This window comes from Castanea sativa, chromosome 9 (genome assembly GCF_040712315.1).
Source record: "Castanea sativa cultivar Marrone di Chiusa Pesio chromosome 9, ASM4071231v1".
Classification (NCBI taxonomy): domain Eukaryota; kingdom Viridiplantae; phylum Streptophyta; class Magnoliopsida; order Fagales; family Fagaceae; genus Castanea; species Castanea sativa.
The window spans coordinates 8,079,489-8,098,371 of NC_134021.1; the positions used below are offsets into that span (position 1 = coordinate 8,079,489).

The 18,883-nt window shown below is 34.4% G+C and overlaps 1 protein-coding gene and 1 long non-coding RNA gene across 3 annotated transcripts; one reads left to right on the top strand and one right to left on the bottom strand.

The window, feature by feature from the left end:
• The first annotated feature begins 91 nt into the window (after nt 1-91).
• On the top strand, nt 92-646 carry LOC142610323 (uncharacterized). Its single transcript, XR_012839802.1, has 3 exons — nt 92-220; nt 382-446; nt 536-646. It is a non-coding gene; the product is annotated as an uncharacterized LOC142610323 (long non-coding RNA).
• Nucleotides 647-9,514: 8,868 nt separating this feature from the next.
• LOC142609723 (uncharacterized) lies at nt 9,515-18,728 on the bottom strand. 2 transcript variants are annotated; one of them, XM_075781426.1, is made up of 10 exons: nt 18,516-18,728; nt 17,474-17,671; nt 17,070-17,192; nt 15,693-15,730; nt 15,442-15,607; nt 11,208-14,498; nt 10,994-11,122; nt 10,596-10,732; nt 10,348-10,386; nt 9,515-9,998 (listed from the first exon to the last, which is right to left on the bottom strand). In XM_075781426.1, the coding sequence occupies exons 1-10, from the start codon at nt 18,594-18,596 to the stop codon at nt 9,764-9,766; spliced, it is 4,437 nt and encodes a 1,478-aa protein (XP_075637541.1). In that variant the 5' UTR covers nt 18,597-18,728; the 3' UTR covers nt 9,515-9,763. The 2 variants fall into 2 exon arrangements, with proteins under 2 accessions (XP_075637541.1, XP_075637542.1); XM_075781427.1 differs by lacking the exon at nt 10,348-10,386.
• Between the last annotated feature and the right edge of the window lie 155 nt (nt 18,729-18,883).

The following is an 18,883-nucleotide window of genomic DNA, read 5'->3' on the forward strand; positions in this document are numbered from 1 at the left end:
ATCCCAAAAGAGCAGCAGATCCACACCTTCAAAACTCAGAGCCCAATTCAGACTCATATATATCAAAATTCTATCGAATTTCTCAAACTCTAAACCTAAAGCAAAACAACAAAAGAAGATCAGAACTACAAACACCATCGCTCTTTCACTCCACATTCAGTCACAATAGCTCTATACGTAGAGGGAGGAACACTCGGTCGTAGCCGCTGCAGTCTTTGTTGTGGGTTTTCTTTTTTTTTGGGCTTTGTTTTTGAGAGCTTGTACATATATGTATATAAATGAATTTGAATATACAGATTACATATTTACTTGAATTTCAAGATTTTATTAGCAACCTCTTATCAGATAATGGTTGGCTTTGGCTTGTGGTTATCTTCACAGGATGTTTGAACTAGTTGGGATTGTCTTGTGCTTCAATATTCACGCTAGAATCAGATGAGGATAAGGTTGGTTTCATACTCATAATCTTCCGCCATTGGTAAACTTTAGTTGTGCTCTAGGAAGATGAGAATGATTTTTTTTGCTTGTTTTCTAGATGGAGGAGGAGAGAGTTACAGTGAAGGGAGAGAAACTAACGGAGGATTTAACAGTGTTAGGGATTATATTGTCTCTAGGGACCAAATTGGTCAAGTTTGAAATGTTTTGGGTCCAAAATGCCATTAGGCCAAACTTCAGGCTATATTAGTGGAATTTAGCCTAAAATTAATTAATTTTATCAATTTGGTCTTATAAACTTTTTTAATAATAATTTTATTATTATACTTGTTTAATTCTAATTCACATGAAATGTTGTAAATAGATGCTTACTTTTTTCTCTCTTAAAAAAAAATTGCTTACTTTCTTCTAAAAAAAAAAAAAAAAGCTAATTTGATGCTCAATCACAATAATAAAAAATGTTTTATTGACATAAAATGAACAAGTCAACAGCTTATTTAAATATTTATCTATTTTTAAATAGTTGAAGGATCAAATTAGTAATTTAACCCATCTATAAATACATCTCTATTTTTCAATTTGCTTTGTTTTTCTCTTCTTTTCTTATCCCTGGCCACAAAACTTTCTACTAATTCTTATTTTCCACCCAAATCTTTGAAGAACTCATCACTACCTTTCAATACCCTCATTTTTATCCTCTACTCAATAAAAATCCCAAAAACCTAAAAACACCAACAACAAAAAAATGCCATTAGTAGCACAAGGATATACTCAATAAGATTTAATTGAAAATAGAGTCCATGGTTGTTTAGGACAAAAACGCTCATACTACATACACAGTATGTGCATCATGTTTTGCTTGCTGGTCAGATTCAGCCCCTTGACAAGCACAAAAATTTAGGAAACGTATAAAATGATGTAAAAGTCATACATACCATGTATGTACCATTGGTGGACGTACTTATTAATCATAACCGTCTACAATTAATGCATTGTCATGAATATTAAACATGATATATTGTATTCAAGACCACAAAAAATAACATTCTCAAAAAATAAAGACCACAAAAATAAGGCTAAAACCCAAAATCTCAAAATGTTAGCCAACCATGCAAATGGGCTAGCCCATATAAAGTCTATAATCACCCACATCTCTGCTCACTTATGACATTAAACATTAAGTAAAAGGAACCTTACAGAACTCCATAAAGTATTAGAAGAAGTCTTAAGGTCTGTTTGAATGCAGCTGAAACTGAAAACTGAAAAATATTATAGTAAAATAATTTTTTAATATGTAAATAGTACCGTAGGACCCACTTTTAATAAAAAATTTTGAAAAAGTACATGACCAGTGCACGCACAGTATGCGCACTGCGATTTTGTCCCCCGCAACCGAAACAAAAAAAAAAAAAAAAAAAAAAATTACTAAAACGCGTTTTGCGTCCAGATGTGGACGCAAAACGCAGCTCCCAAACGCATTCTTAGTAAGTTCCTTTAATTTCTCAGAAGTTTTAAGTAAGGTCATCCAAAGCTCAACTTAGGGTCCTGAACTTATAAACCTTTTTAAAAGTGTTAAAGATGTGCAGCCTGGAGTAGAAATGTTTATCTACCAATTAGTCTTAGCTAGTGAACTCATGTATTGCTATTTCACTTTTTATCTATTGTTGGTTTACCGACTTAATCATCAAAGACTCCCCAGCCAAACCCTAGTTGGTCTGAGTTGAAAAGAGACTTCTCTTTTTTATCATAGTACTTATCTGTTTGCAAGAATTAGCATTGTTTAGCCTAGGTGTAAATTTTGTTGTAGTTCCTTTGTTCCTTTGAAATGTCGCCCACTTACAACCAATATTTAATCAAGGGTGATCAAAAAAGTTTCTTCTTTATTTTTTTGTTAGTAAGCAAGCATATCACTTAGATTATTACCTAGAAAGAATATATCACTTAACAAAAAAAAAAAAAAAACACTAGCTCTCAAAGCAACAATATTTTTGCATAATGAATTTATGGAGTGTTGATTGTCAATTGTAACGATGAATTTATGAAGCAACGTGAACGCACATAGTACAATCTATATATTAGAGCATTCACATTAATGCAATACTAGTCAATTTTGATCTAAAAAACCCCACCAATTCTATTTTAACAAACTTCAATTCACATACACCTATATATATATATATATATATATGCTCAATGCTTGTTTTTCTACTCTATTTAAATATTACATTTTTCAATATCTTCCACCATTTCCCCACTTGTATCAAATATATCTAATTTTTCAACAAAACCACCACTGTAGACTCACCATATTCTACAATGGTCAATGTGCAAGTTACAATCCAACCACTATTACTTACTACCATGAGATCCATCCAGGCATAAGGTCCTTCACCATGAGATCCACCCAAGCGCAAGACCCACCACCATGAGGCCCAAATCTTTTAAGAACTCATCACTGCTAAGGGTGTTTGCAGTGCAGTGCGGTGTGGTTTTGGGCCATTTTTAGCACCGCACTTTGCGGTGCAGTTTAGCTAAAACCATAATTGCATCGTACCTTATTTTTGCGGTCACATGTGCGGTGCGGTGCAGTTTAAAGTTTAGCCAAAACCATAACTGCACTGCATCTCATTTTTACAGTTACATATGCAGTGCAGTATATAAAATGCGGTTTGAATGATTTGAAGTTGGTATATTTTTTAAATTTTGGGCTTTTTCTACCTAGCCCAAAACTAATTTTTTTTGCTTTTGTTTTGGTCCAAGTTTTAAACTATTAAGCTAATTTTTCTTTATTTTGGGCTAGCTTTCCTAATCAACACTTGCTAGGGTTATCAAACTTTTTTTTTTTTTTTTTGAAATCTAGGTTATTAAATTATTAATAATATATTTAATATTAATAATAATTAAAAATATTAATATATAGAGAAGATACGGTGCGGTGCGGTTTGTGTGGTTTTCTTATTGTAAAACCGCAAACTGCACTGCACCATGTGATGTGGTGCGGTGTGGTGCACTATTACTTGCGGTGTGGTGGGGTTATGCCATTTTGCGGGCGGTTTTGGTGCGGTTTATGTGGTTTGGTGAACACCCCTTCACTACCTATCAATACTCTCATTTCTATCCTCTACTCAATAAAAATCCCAAAACCACCACCAAAAACCTAAAAACACCAACAACAAAAAAAATGCCATTAGTAGCACAAAAATATACTTAATAAGATCCAATTGAAAATAAAGATCATGGTTGTTTAGGACTAAAACGCTCATACTACATACACTGTATGTGCATCATGTTTTGCTTACCGGGTTTAGACCCCTAACAAACACAGAAATTTAGGAAATGTATAAAATGATGTAAAAGCCATACATACCATGTATGTGCCATTGGTGTACGTACTTGTTAATCATAACCGTCTAAAATTAATGCATTGTCATGAATATGAAACATGATATATTGTATTCATGACCACAAAAATAAGGCCAAAGCCCAAAATCTCAAAATGTTGGCCGGCCATGCAAACGGGCTAGATCATATAAAGTCTATAATAGCCTAGATCTCAGCTCACTTATGACATTTAACATTGAGTAAATGGAACCTTATAGAACTCCATAAAGTATTAGAAGAAGTCTTAGTAAGTTCCTTTAACTTTTTAGAATTTTTAAGGTTATCCAAAGCTCAACTTAGGATGCTGAACTTATAAACCCTTTTAAAACAGTTAAAGATGTGCAACTTAAAGTAGAAATGTTTATCCACCACTTAGTCTTAGCTAGTGAACTTAGGTATTGCTATTTCACTTTTTATCTATTGTTGGATTACTGACTTAATCATTAGAGCCTCCCTAGCCAAACCCTAGTTGGTTTGAGTTGAAAAGAGACTTCTCTTTCTTAATATAGTACTTATCATTTGTTTGCAAGAATTAGCATTGTTTAGCCTTAGTGTAAATCTTGTTATAGTTCCTTTGTTCCTTTGAAATGTTGCCCACTTACAACCAATATTTAATCAAGGGAGATCAAAAGAGTTTTTTATTTTTTATTTTTGTTAGTAAGTAAGCATATCACTTAGATTATTACCCAAAAAATTAAAGAAAATAATATATCACTTAACAAAACACAAAACACGAAACACAAAAAAAAAAAAAAAAAAAAAAATCTAGCTCTCAAAGCAACAGTGTTTTAACATGATGAATTTATGGAGTGTTGATTGTCAATTGTAATGTTGAATTTATGAAGCAACATAATTGCACGTAATAGGAGCTATATATTAGAGCATTCACATTAAACTTAATGCAATTTTAGTCAATTTTGGTCTAAAACCCCCCACCAATGCTATTTTAACAAACTTCAATTCACATACACCTATATATATGCTCAATGCTTGTTTTTATACTCTATTTAAATATTACATTTTTCAATATCTTCCACTATTTCCCCACTTGTATCAAATATATCTAATTTTACAACAAAACCACCACATTTTACAATGGTCAATGTGCAAGTTACAATCCAACCACCATCACTCACTACCATGAGATCCACCCAAGCATAAGGCCCACCACCATGAGGCCCAACATAATAAGACCCATTTCAGGCGCAAGTTTGTAACAAAGTTGCTCGCTAGCATCGATTGAAGAAAAGACGCAACCATCAACGTTGATTCGGTCAAGCCACCGCCTTCAACATTGATCTCAAAAATCACTAATCAGACAACCTTCAACGTTGTATGCTGATAAAATTGATTTGTTATGATGTATTGATGGAAAACATGTCAATAATTATATTAAGGAATTGTTCATAGATAATTATTTTGGACAATTTTTTGAGCTTGATGCAATATGGTTTTAGGCGAGTTTAGCTATATCATTTATATTATGTTAAAGAAAAAGCACAATCAGAATTTAAATTACTTTTTAATTGTTATTTAATTTTTGCTTTATATGTTCAATTTTATTTTCTTAATTTTGGTGCCAACCCATTAATAATACATGGCACGAAAGCCAAGTTGATCACCTCCCTCGTATTGTCAAGACTACCTTATCATCATTACTCTTGTTGAATGTTTCCATGCATAGATTTGGGTTACAACTTACAACATGATTTGTTTTAAATTTTGGGTTCATTGACCTTGATGAGAATGTTGATACTTGTCCATTCATAATTAAAAATTTGACATAGTAATACTAATTTTATTTAAAAATGCATACAAATTGATATGTAGAATATACATAATACTGACAGATTCTTTGAATCTTATATTTAATATCGATCTTATTTATATATAGTATAAAATAGTACTATCAGATTAGGGGGGACCCTGAAAAAGTTCCTCTTCTCCCATTCAAATAATTATGATAAAATTGCAAACATAAATTAATGGCCACAGTAAAAACTAAAAAATGATTTTCAAAAAGAATCTTTTCTTTTAAAATAATTTCTTAAATTTCAAAATAACAAAGGTCTCATCCACGAGACAATATCAACAATGGAGATTCTAGAAAGTGAAACCCTAACATGTTTTGTCAATGGCCTTTTAAGTTGATTAGCATATGAATCCCTTATTGTAGTCTTGTATCAAGGTTCAATCTCCAACCCTTACTTTGGAAATGTCTTAAATTATAAATAAAAAAAAAGGAAAGTTGAATCTAAATAAGAATAAAAAATAGTTTTGTTACTATATTAGACTGTTGAAAACTTGAAAATCATACCTTGGGTCTCTCTGACTATGTATATGTAGCATAAGAGTCATTTTGGCATTGCATTTTCTCTTTTATGAAAAGAACGATTCGAATTATCTTTCCCAATTACTAACTATAAAATTGTCAACAAATAAAAAAAGAAAAAGAAGAAGCTAAGAGCAATAGAAAATAAAATTGGTATGAAAAGATGCCTCTAAATCATTTAAATGAGTTATAATTAAGATTTTAAGAAAATCTAAAGGGGCCATTTAAATAAAATTGTACATAATTATGTTTCATCAAGGAAAAAGAGGAAAAATTTAAGAAGTAAAGGCAAGGGGGGGGGGGGGGGAGGAGGGGTCCCCCGGTTTCTTCCACCACATGAAACTACAAGCTCGCTCAGCATAGCACTCCAGCAAATGTCCAAAGTTGCTCTCAAAAAAAAAAGAAAAAAAGATGAAGATAAATCATAAACTCCAAACTTTATCCATAATAACAAAGACTGCAATAAGAATTTCGGATATGCTTAAAGTTCAAAACACAAAAATTATAAACTGCATTAACAAACTTTGGCCAGAGGTCTAAGTTACAGATAATAGTAACTTAGACATGATTTTGCTGATATACCAAGATAGCTTAGCAGCAATTTATTTCATGATAGTACTACAACCGAAACAAAACAAAGAGAAAATGACATATAGAACATACAATATATGTATCTGACTCGCCCTTTATGGAAGTTTCCTCGAGCCCAAATGCAGGTGAAAGTGAAGAGAGATTCTGAGGAGGAAGTGAAAATGCCAAAGGATTGGAGTTGCCCTCTAAGAGAAACCGCCATTAGAAGGCGGTTCTCGGTCGTCAACAGCCTTTACTTTTTCCCACTGTGCACTGCAGCATGGGGAAAAGATAAGAAAAAAAGCACACTCATATACGTAGTAAAACCACACCACCACCACCATCACAATAAGCGACCACCCCTCCCGCCACCAATTGATCAGTTGGTGCCATTGGAGGGGGGCAGGGGTGGTCAAGAAACCAAAGCATATAAGATGATGGGATAGTGCAGTGCTAAGAGGGTTTGATCATGAAGCTTGGATTGGTTGTTTATAGGATTTGCTTCATTGCTTGGTCATGAGGGCAATAAAAGGTTTAGAAGACTTAAGTTGTACCATCATCACTTTCTACTAAAGTAACAAAAAAGAAAGTAAGGAATAAAAGAGAGTGAAATGGAAAGCTACACAGTTTAAGCATCTTCCAGAGGATATGCCATTGGCATTTCCTTTGCTCCACATCTGATAGACACCACCAATTCTCACTCCTGTCTGTTTTCTTTTTCAAAACCTTAGATTTTTATATTGTCTATATGTGACACTAAACTTTTTCTTGTTGCATATCCAATGAGGAGAGCTTTTCTTATACTCCTCTAATAGCAATGTACTATGATGGTAACTTTGGCGTGCCATGTGGCACACAATTTTTGGGGTTATGGAGGTTGACCGTGAATCCTGGTTACTAATATTCCTGTCTTGGGACATAATATTCCCTCCCTATCTTTTTTACTAGTAATACAATCTAGCGTGCATCTGGAGTGAAAGTGATATTGCTATTCTTTACTATTACTACGATCTATCGTGATTTAATAGTGTGTAGTGCATCTAGGGTGAAAGTGATATATCACCCTAAATATAATGATTAGTGACGTGCATATGGGGGTGAAATATCACTCTAATTATAGTAACAATTAGTGATGTGCATTTGGAGTGAAAGTGATGTCACTCTAATTATAATTAGGTAGATCAATTGTTGTAAAAATAAATTATGAAAAATATTGCATCCCTAACATTACTTTTGTATTTCTAAAAATATATATATTATTCTTATACAGAAGTCTATTAGGTTAATCATTCATAGCCGCTATATTGGAAGTAAGATGAGAACTTGGTTTTGTCTGATGGTGGCTTAGCCTAATCTAAGCCACCAGTAGAAACTCTAGATAGATAGAGGGAGGCTTATTAGAAAGCAAAGGTTGGAATTGTCTTTGTTTGTGATTTGTTGATATGGATTTTCATTGAGTGGGCGACCAGGCACAGCGGGGGCTAACTACGTCCATATTGCACCAAATTGGGGTCACATATACAAAGCAATCTCTGGCTTTAATCACACAGAAAACACCTTCAGAAAAAGTTCACCAAAATTCTCGACTTTTCTTTGGCTTTAATTGTCTGAGTGAGATTTCATATTCTAAGTGATGCAAGCTATTTCACTCTTTCACTCTCTCAAACATAAATAAAGTTTTATTATATTTCTTGATTGCATAATGCACTTGAAAGAGTCTGATTAGTCATGTGAGACCGACAGTGAGGCTAATTTCTTGAAGGGTAAAGTTAACATTCCTTTTTTTTTTTTTAATATAAGATAAAAATTCTACTCTAATCTAATATGAGTTTATATGTGTGTAAAGCTCTCTCCTGAAGACTTGAATCTCGGCTCTTACCCTACATAATCCACAAGCACTTATATTTATGAAGTGACTATGGGGTGGCGGTAAGTTAACATTCCTTTTTTACAAGAAGAAAAAAAATTGCTTAATATGTGCTTGTTTTTTCAGATATGTATGCAGACTAATTTAGAAAATGACCACTAGAAACGCATTTGGTAGAATTGAAAGGATAGGTGAAGATAAAGAAAGAAAGAAAAAAAAAAGTAAACGCATTTGTTATAATGGGAAGAATGGAGAAAGAGAAAAAGTATTAATAAAAATTTCTTGTAGCACCCTCAAGTAGAGTTGTGAACTAAGCTCTATAGAGTAGAATATTAGGACAAATCTGCTAAGCAAAAATCTAAAGGAGAATCGAAAAAAGGAGATGTTGGAGTCGGTTGTTGGTGACATATACGGGTAACCAGGAAGCTTTGGAAGAATATTATTTGATACCAAACACAAACAATATGATAAATTCCACGTACGTTTTCCAACTTCAACTACACTGTGGCCACTACAGAGATCAATCGCATTATGCAATATGCATTAAAAGAATCTTCAACTTTGAGTTTTCATACCAAACTTTACCACACACAGCCCCCCCTAAAAAAAGTTTTTTTGTACCTCTAGTTTGTAAGCTCTTTGTAACACCAATGGCTTCCGTACGAACAATTACAGTATACTTACAAGAATAGTCAAATGATATTCGAATTTATTTAGTGACAATCAAAGTGATATTGGATTTTGCTGTATTACTTTAAAAATCTTGTTCAAAAGTGGTTCAGGAATGTAGACCTATTCAATCACTTTAAGTCCAGCCTACTCCATTTTCCCACAGTATAAAACATTATACTTTGGGGTTTCTTTCCTTCTTTTTCCTCCTCTTGTTTGTATAAAAAAAATAAATAAAAAATAAAAGAAGAAGAAAGAAAGAAAGAAAAGGAAAAAAGAAAACCATTTTGTTTTATTTCTTTTATGTCTCTATAATCCTGTCAGACTCAATTGTTCCTTCATTTACAAACTTGGGCTAGGGGTGTATCATTCTTCTTTACAACAATTCACACTCTGGAATATTCGTAAAAGATTGAGCAATCTTATATACTTCAAAAATTCATGGAAAAAGCTACCTGAATGAGGGAGACTGAAAAAGTACAAGAAGTTGCTTGTTTACGGTCATGAGTTCATGAAAACCATCTTTTTACATTATTGGTTGCCCTGAGCTTCATCACAAGTTCCTCACGCTGAGCTTCTACCTCTGCGTATCTGAGGCTCATGTGGAGGTATCGCTCGCGAATGTCTATTAACTCTGCCTCTAGTGATGATTTTGTGCGTCCATTACTTTCTTTTGCCACTATGTCATCTTCTACTATTGATTTTTTAGGTGAGTGTGCATGGTTGTTTCGGCTTTTAGACAACCTGCAGCAAAGATGCAGAAAATTCTGTTGAGAATGAAAAGTACAACTAAAAAAATTAAGTAGAGTTTTTCATGCTTAAGGCATATGCTAGTTTCCTGTAATAAAAAATTTACAGTTCTTTTATTTGTTATTTATTGTTGAGTAATAAGATTTAAAAATCAGACTCCTAGACTATGATGATCGTGGTTAAGAAGTTTGCTTTTTTATCACTATTTCAGAAAAAAGTCAAGGAATCAACATTAAAAGCTTTGATCAATGTACAATTTGAAAGTGTGGTAGGCTGAAGTCAATAAGAATCTTTTTTTTTTTTGTAGTTTTGTAATCCATATATAGACCAAAAAGATACTAACAGTTTTGGGAATCTCGTCTTCTGAAAACATATTCTCATTCTGCAAAATTAATTAGAATTAATGAGAAGAATATAATTGCATCCAAGGAACTAAAAATGGAAAGCCCTTTCTTTTTTCTTCTTTGATTGTTTTTGAATAAAGGTTTCCTTTACAAACCACAACAAGCATATACAGATGATACCATACCAAGCAATAAAATATGCACATATATGTGTTTTGAAGGTATAACATCCTTATTTTATAGATACCTGTCAAGCTCAGCTTTATATATGTTATTTGCTTCCATAGCCTTGGCAAGTTCATGCTCAAGCAACTGAATCTTTGAAGCAGGATCGACTCCAACAGAAAGAGGACTTTCATCAAGAATCTCATTGCCACTACCATCCTTTAAGAATTAAACAACAGAGTAATATAAGCTTTAAAGATTAAGATGAGATCATTCATACTACAAGGATTCCTTTGCAATTCAATATTCTCATGCAGATATAACAAGAGATATATGCATGATCAAAGAGATAAGAAAATATTTTTTTGGTGACAATCAGCAGATTTTCTTCCATCTGTTTAGCCCTATCTAAATAAGTGAGTCTAATGTACAATAGCTATGGAGACAAATTTGAATAAACCAAATATTCAGATACCCTACCTCTCTTTGAGATTGGTTGCTACAGAGCTTCTGATGATCTTTTACAAGCTCTTGTACATGAGCATTCTTCAAGGATTGCTTCTTTTTATTATCACGTTGCTGACTAGTGTTCTTCACCATTTCATTCTTCTAAAACAATGTACAAGTGAAAAGGCCGATTAGTTAGTGTTGACACTGAATATTACTTTGCAATTGCAGAACAAATGAAACTGACCTTTGAGGGCTTCATATCTTCATGGACAGGAGTAACTTTAGCATGGGTTTTAGACAAACTAGGAACCTTCATAGTGCTAGACTCCCTCATGTTCTGCTTCCCTTCCTTCAACAGCTTTAATTCTTCTTCAAGGGCTTGAAATTTTGTTACAAACTGATCTTTCTCCTCCTCAAGTAGTTGTATCTTCCGCTGATATTGCCTGTTTGCTTTCCTGATATGGCTGAGCTCATTTTTTGGTTCAGTCTCCTGAACAGATAGTGCCTCTTTTGCCATTAGATTGCCCTCCATCTGCAGAAGCTTTTCTTCTAATATTACTCTGGTACGTTTGCAGTCCTCTAGTTCAGACACAGCATTCTGCAACACAGAGATCTTCTCAACAAGTAAATTATTCTCTGCCTTCAAATCTTCATGTTCCTCAGATATTAAATGCAATGATGTTTCCAGTTTCTTCTTTTCAAACTTGGTTGCATCAAGCTCATTCTTAAAAACCAAAACTTCATCATTAAGATGTGCCATTGTCTGCAATTGGACCTTGAAACTTTTAGATTCTTCCACAAGTTGTTGCTGTTCATTTTCAGTAACTGTAAGCTTTAGTTCAAGACCATTCACAGTTGTTTTCAATTTTGCTGCTTCTGATTTGTAATTATCTAGCAGATTCAACACTTTTTCATGGTCAGCCATCAGCATTTCATGGTTTTGTTTTGAAGCAGCAAGCTCACCCATCAGGCTTTGCAGCTTTGATTCAGATGCTATCCACATGATATCGAGTTCATTCTCAATTATTTGAATCTTAGATTGAGCTTCTTGAAGAGCAGTTTTCAGATTAGCTTTTTCTGCACTTAAACTAGATACTTCAAGCACAGCATCAGAAGCTATTCTCTCTTTTTCTTCATGCAATTCTGAAAGTTTCTTGATTAGGTGTTCTACCTCACGTTGAAGATTCTCAACTTCAACATTTTTCTCCAAATGCATCTGATTTAATAAGCCTTCTCCCATGATAATTTTTTCTTTGTATCTTCTGTTTTCATCAAGAAGTGCATCTAATTCGGAAGTAAGGCTTTTCTCTTTTGAGGCAATTTCTTCCAAAGTTGAAGAAAGATTTTCTTCTAACATTTCAACTCTTTTGGAGCAATCTGCAAAATTTCTTTGTGATGCCGTCAACTTTGCCTCCAATCGCGAACAATGGTTGTGCAGCTCCACTTTTTGCTTCCTCAACTCTCCATTGGATTTCTGAAGAGTAATGCATTCTTCATTGAGACTCTCAGCTGTAGCTTTTAACTTTGAATTTTCTCTTCTGAAATATTCACTTTCTTCTTGAGCTTCTGACCACTGGTTTTGCATCTCCTGCAACTTTTCTTTCATATATACCTTTTCAGAATCTATTTCAGTTCTTAATCTAGTGATCTCATCTTCGAGACTCTGAGCATAAGCCTTGGAATTCTCTAACTCAAGTTGGTTGGACTCCATCTCATCAGTCAAATATCTTAGATCTTCTTCCAAGTCAGATATGCGCACTGATAACTGCCCATTTTCTTGTTTAAGCTCCGACATACAGAGCTCTAGCTCACGTTTTCCATTTTCTAGGTCTGAAGATTTTCTTTCAAGAAACTTATTGGCAGAGACATGGGAATCCAAGCTGCTGCTAAGTGCCATTAAATCATTTCGCAAATCACTCAAGCATTTAGATGTTATATCACTTTCTACTTGCACAGCTTCCATTTGTCCCTCTAACTGGATTTTTTCCTTCTGAAGATTAGAGACCCTGGCCTCTAATTCTCTTTGACACTGTCTAAGAACTCCAATCTCCTGTTCTTTAGACTGCAACTTAGACTGAAGTTTTTCAATCTCAGAAATTTTGTCAGCCAATTCCTTACCCAGTTCTGTGACTTTAACTTCCAGTTCCATATTCAAACTCTCAAGTTCTTGAGTTGAAATGTCATCATTATCTTCAGCCTCCCTCAGACTTTTCCTCTTTAACTTATCTTCCAGATAGTTTGTTTGGGATTTATGTTCACTCACTTCAGACTCAATGCTAGTAAAAGAGTTATTTAACAGCTCATGGGGTGGAAGATCAAAAGAAGTGCCTCCTATGGAATTCTTTGTTGCTTCCTTAAGCTTGAATAAAAGCTCTAGGTTTTCATCTGTCAGCTCATTGCAATCCCTCTCTAGCTCCTGCACTTTTTCTTTCAATACTTGAATTTCTCTGATCATATTCACATCACCATCATTTAAGGACCCCATTTCTGGAAATTGTCTACCTTTGAGAGAGTCCGATGAATTTGCTTTTACACTGATGATTTCTTCTTCTTTAGCATATAATTTTCCTTTGTATTCTTCTGTCTCAATTTCCAAAAGGGTTTGGTTGTTCAGACTCCCTTTGTTCTCTATATGATGATTTTTATCCCCCAAGGCCTCTTCCAGCAGATGCACCTTAACTTGCAAACTCTTCTCTGATTCCTGCAATTGTTGCAGCTGGAGCATTAAATTTCTGTTTTCCTCTATATTTACTTCAATGAAGTTGTCAATATCACCAAATTTTGATTGTGATGCCGAAATATTCTCCATCTCAATTTTCTGCTTTTCTATGGTCTCTTCCAGCTCCTGAAGAACAGAAACAAGCTCAAGGTTTGATGCTTGACTCCTCTGCAATTGCAGAGCCAAATTGGCATTGGACTCTTTCTGAAACTTTAATTCATCTTTCAGTTCCTTTTCAATATGGGATAGGCCGTCATCTTGAAATTTTGAATCCTCAGTCACTGTTTGTTTCGCCATAGGCTTCTCTGGTGACAATTTCATTTGTTCAATCTCTTTCTGTAATTCATCACGTTCTGAAAATGCTGCTGAAAGCTCCTTTTTCAAATTTTCCTCGTTTTTGGACCGATCAGAGAATTCCTTCCTCAGTATATCCAAATCAAGCATGAGCTTGCGGGCATTCCTCTCCCACATCTTAGCCTCTGCATGAAGCTCTCCGACTGAATCTTGTGCAGTTTCCGTAAGGTTTTTTGGAGAACCAGCAGGTTTCAAAGACGATGTTTCAAAATCTTGCCTACTATTCTGGTTTCCTGACCCCATCAGCCTTGAACTAAATGATGAATGATTTAATTGAATAGGATCACTACTTGGATTGCTGCCAGAAGGCACACCATTTTGGGAGCTGATCGATTCTTGTCTTCCAATGGGACTGTGTCGATCACTACTTAAGTTGTTTCTCGGGGAGAATGTCTCCTTCCCAATGGAACCCTCAGCTGAATCATAGCTGTAATGTGAACCTGATGCAGAGAAACTTGTTCCCTACAGTGAAGCAAGGTGATCATGTCAGTTTCAAGGTAACATAAGGCTTGTTGACAATATCTTTGTGTAATAACTATTCCACAGGATGTGTACTACATGAATCGGATAAAATGGTGGGCTAATTTAAAGGAGACTCTTGATTGCTATGTTCAAATGGAATACAACATAATGCATAATTGAATTTTCACAAACAGAACAAATTTTTAATTTGACCTCCAATATGGCTTCAAGATCATAACCCAATAATATACTGTCAAGCAATCAAGATGCTGAAGAATAACAGGAAGGACTAAATGGAAGGTGCAGTATTAAATGATAGAAAGTGTGATTTATGAGCCCAAAAGAGCTAGAGTTACAGAGCTTTAGGAGAATCACCCCAATTTCTGATAATCTCCCAAGTGTTTGACAATGCACGATAACTAGAGATCTCCAAGTTAGATATCATAACTAAAGAAGTGCTTCAATCATGTTTAAAAATAACTTACTAAGCTGAATCCAAGACTCACCGCATCATATTATGTATTAAAAGCTGTTAAAGTTGATGTTTGGGATTGAGGGTTAGTGAGAGAAAGAGAAAGAGGACGCACTCAGGAACTACATGGTTTGGCCTGACGGCCTATGTCCACATTGAAAGCCGTTGATAACTACATCTTTACTACGAAGGTGTGTTATAGTTAGACCCATAAAAGGGATTACATATAAGTTACATTGAAACATATAAGAAAAGTATGCAAGAGTAGTCCTCAAGAAAACGAGAGAATCAATGCTTGATTCAAACTAAAAGATACTCTATATAAATCAAATATTCTAACAAAAGCAAACATCAATTGAAAAACGTTAGTAGAACCATAAATCTATGACGAGTACAGATTGAGATGCTAATATGATTAAGTTCCAACAAGACAGAGATGTAGCCACTTTTGAGCAGAAAATGTAACCATACCCTACTCCCTGGTTCTCCCGGGTCCACGGTAGAGCCCAAATCTTTACTAGAGGAAGATTCAATACTCCTTGCAAATGTACTTTCAGATCCTTCTGACTTAGAGTCCAGATCATGAAAGTTTGATTCTTGATCGGAAGGGAAGTTTGTCTCTTTCGATTCTTCATCCCTGAAAAATGTGCAGTAAATCTTCATAACCAAACAGAATGTTAACAACCATATAATGATGAAGACATGCACCATAGAATTCCAACCTGAGTTTTTTTCTTGGTGACAGGCAGTGAATTTTTACCTGCAAATCAGATATGCAAGGAAAACTGAGCAATTTTAACTAGTGCACTACAACTATATTTACTACTAAAATCCCAAAATGTTCTATGCTGAAAGAGTAAAGACATGGAAAATTCTTAATGTCACGGGAGAGATTAAAATGTAAAGAAAAATGAATTCTCAACTAAGTACAAGGACCTCATGTTCTCACCCACATACCAATAAATATGTAATGATCAAGATTCATCCTTTTAAACTGAGCTAATATCAACAGAAAACTACTGTAGCCAAATTCCAACTATAGAAAAACATACATTATTTGTAAATTACCCCCCCCCCCCATCTCATCCGCAACCCCCTTCTTTAATTACCAGTAAGTCAAATTTCCATTACTCTACATCATCCTTATACTGGAAAATCTATTCAATCACAAAATATTCTTGAGTCCCACTTCAGTACTTATTAAAATCTGTTTTTAACTATCTTATCACAGAACATGCCTCTTATCCTGTTTCAGCCTGCATAATGCTAACAACTTTGGAAAATTCATAAAGTCTGTCCTAGTAATCTAAAAATAGGCTGTGCCTGAAAAACTAAAAAGTTGGTCTTGTTTGTTTCATGGACAGAATCATTCTGACTTAAGATATCATCACAAGCACACACTGACAAGAAGGATTTGTGTAGACAACCCCCACAATGTACATTCCTTTATAGTTACAAAAACTGAGGAAACTATTTTGTAATAATTGCCACAGTTCAGTGCACAGTAAAAACTTATATTAAGATTAATGACTAGAATTATGTCAAAATTTGTTAAAATAATGTTTAAATGATTAAATTCATGATTTCATCAATAGGGCTACCCCTATATTTAAACTAATTTCCTCATTTCGAATCCTATCTTTCCGTGTATTTCCACCTATTCATCTTAATATTCTCATTTTAGCACGAATATGTTTCTTCTTCATAGTCTAACTTTCAATATCACAACGCATACTGAGTCTAATAGCAGTCCAATAAAATTTTTCCTTCAACTTCTAAGTATTCTATGATCACACAATACTCTTTATGTGCTTCTCCACTGCGATAGGAATGATAATATACCTATGTTATATAATGGCCTTCGTTAGCTTCATATGAAGTTATGACAAAGTGGACCAAATCTAAAAACTTTGAAGAAGTTTTATAATTAGAGCAGGATGTTGCTATCATAATAAAGACATAAAATATCTCTCCCAGAAGGGGGAAAAAGAATCAGATAGGTATAAGAAGAAGGTCCTAATTTTTTTTCTAATGATGTGTAACATGGCAAAGTCTAAACAAACACCAAGAAACAAATAGCATACAATTGTAGAACTCACTTGTAAAATTGTCCCATGATTGCACTTTTTCAGTCTTAGTGAAACTGGAACAGGAGCAGGCGAACTCATATAGCCTGTCATATTGACTGTAGCCTCTCCAAGGATGCCAGATCTAGCTGAACCCTACAGTAAGAAAGTCATCCAAAATTATTTAGATAACCAGAATGTTTAAACAGATAGAGTTGGTGACTATAAGTCTACAACACACATTCTAAAAGATAAACTGAAAAAAAAAAAAAAAAAAAAAAAGAGAGTACAAGAAGCACAATCAAAATTTATTTAGAGGCTGGAAAATTGGCAAAGAGAGAATGTCATGAATCATATCTCATTTAGCAGGAAAGAAAAAAGGAAGACGAAAAAAGGTTAATGACCAAAGAAAGAGTATGTGGTAGAAACAACAATACCATGGAGACAACAAGCTTGAAGAAACAATCCTGTAGCTCCTTTAAAGAGTCATCCTGGGAAAAACATATAGTTTCTGAAATAGAATCCGTCCACTGACAACTTCCATTATGTACAAGTGCTTTGCTTGATTTCACAATTGTTTTCCCAGTTTCGACAGAGATAATAGATACAACCAACTTGTCCCAGCCTTTTGGTACCTTTTGCCAATAAAAAAAAAAATAGTAGTAAGCAAAGAGTATGTAACTACTGAACAAAAAATCCTTCCAAAGCTTGTGACAGCTCAACTGAACCCAAAAATTCCCCCCCCCCCCCCCCCCTCTGACTAATTTGAATCATTTGATATGGCAGTAGCTGACCTTTACAATAAAGGGTTCCTCATAATTTTCAAAGGTGAAAATTTTGATAAATATACAAATAAACAGTAAAAATTTCAGCCCTTGGCAGGTGAGATTTGAAGGCTTGGGTCACTGAATCGACTCTACATTGGACCTGAATCTAACCAATGTTAATAATTCCACTTCTTATATCCTTTCTAGAGGTTAAACACACAATTAATAATGAAATTCACAGTTACGATTGCATCTACATTCACTACACCCCAACTTCAACAAAAAGTTTCCTTGTATTGCATTTCTAAACATCCCACATTCATCTCTACAATTAGCAAATACCCATTAATAGAAACTTCCCATAACAACTGATTGTAGCCACAAAATGAATAAGGAGCATAGTAGAATCATACTTGCCCACCTCCTCTGTTTCTAAAACCTTTAGTTACATTAATTTTTCTATATCTAACTGCTATACGTTACTGTTTTCTTGGCTCATAATTCACACCATTCCTTTTGGCTTTTTCTGGGATCAATAACTTATTGTCTCAGTGATCAGATGAATCAGAATCAACATTATACAGAACTTGTAAATAGCATTGGCAGTTTGGACTAACATATACATTACACATCTGATTCCAACAAATTCCAAATTACCATGTTCTTTAAGAATGATGTTTCATTGAAAGCCAAAATAAAAAAGAGTAAATACCTGAAGGGCCTTAAAGTTGGAGAAGTTGAAATCAACTCTCTCTCCTGATTTGGCATGCCTGTTCTTGTGCAACCTGAACATTGTTTTCCGGTTTCTATCCTTTTCCTTTGATAATTGGTGCTCACATTAATTAGTTACTTGCTCTATCTCTCTCTCACCAATTCAAACACAAATTCCATCACCTCCTCAACCACCATTATCAATTTACTACCAAACAGGTAATGAGAGAGAGAGAGAAAGAGAGCGTTAGCTAGCTGGTCATTGTTGTGAAGGGTGTTATTTTATTTTCCTCCTTTGGCGTTTCATAGAGAAGAATGAGAGAGAGAAAGAGAGAGAGAGAGAGAGAGAGACTGTGTGTGTCTCTGTTT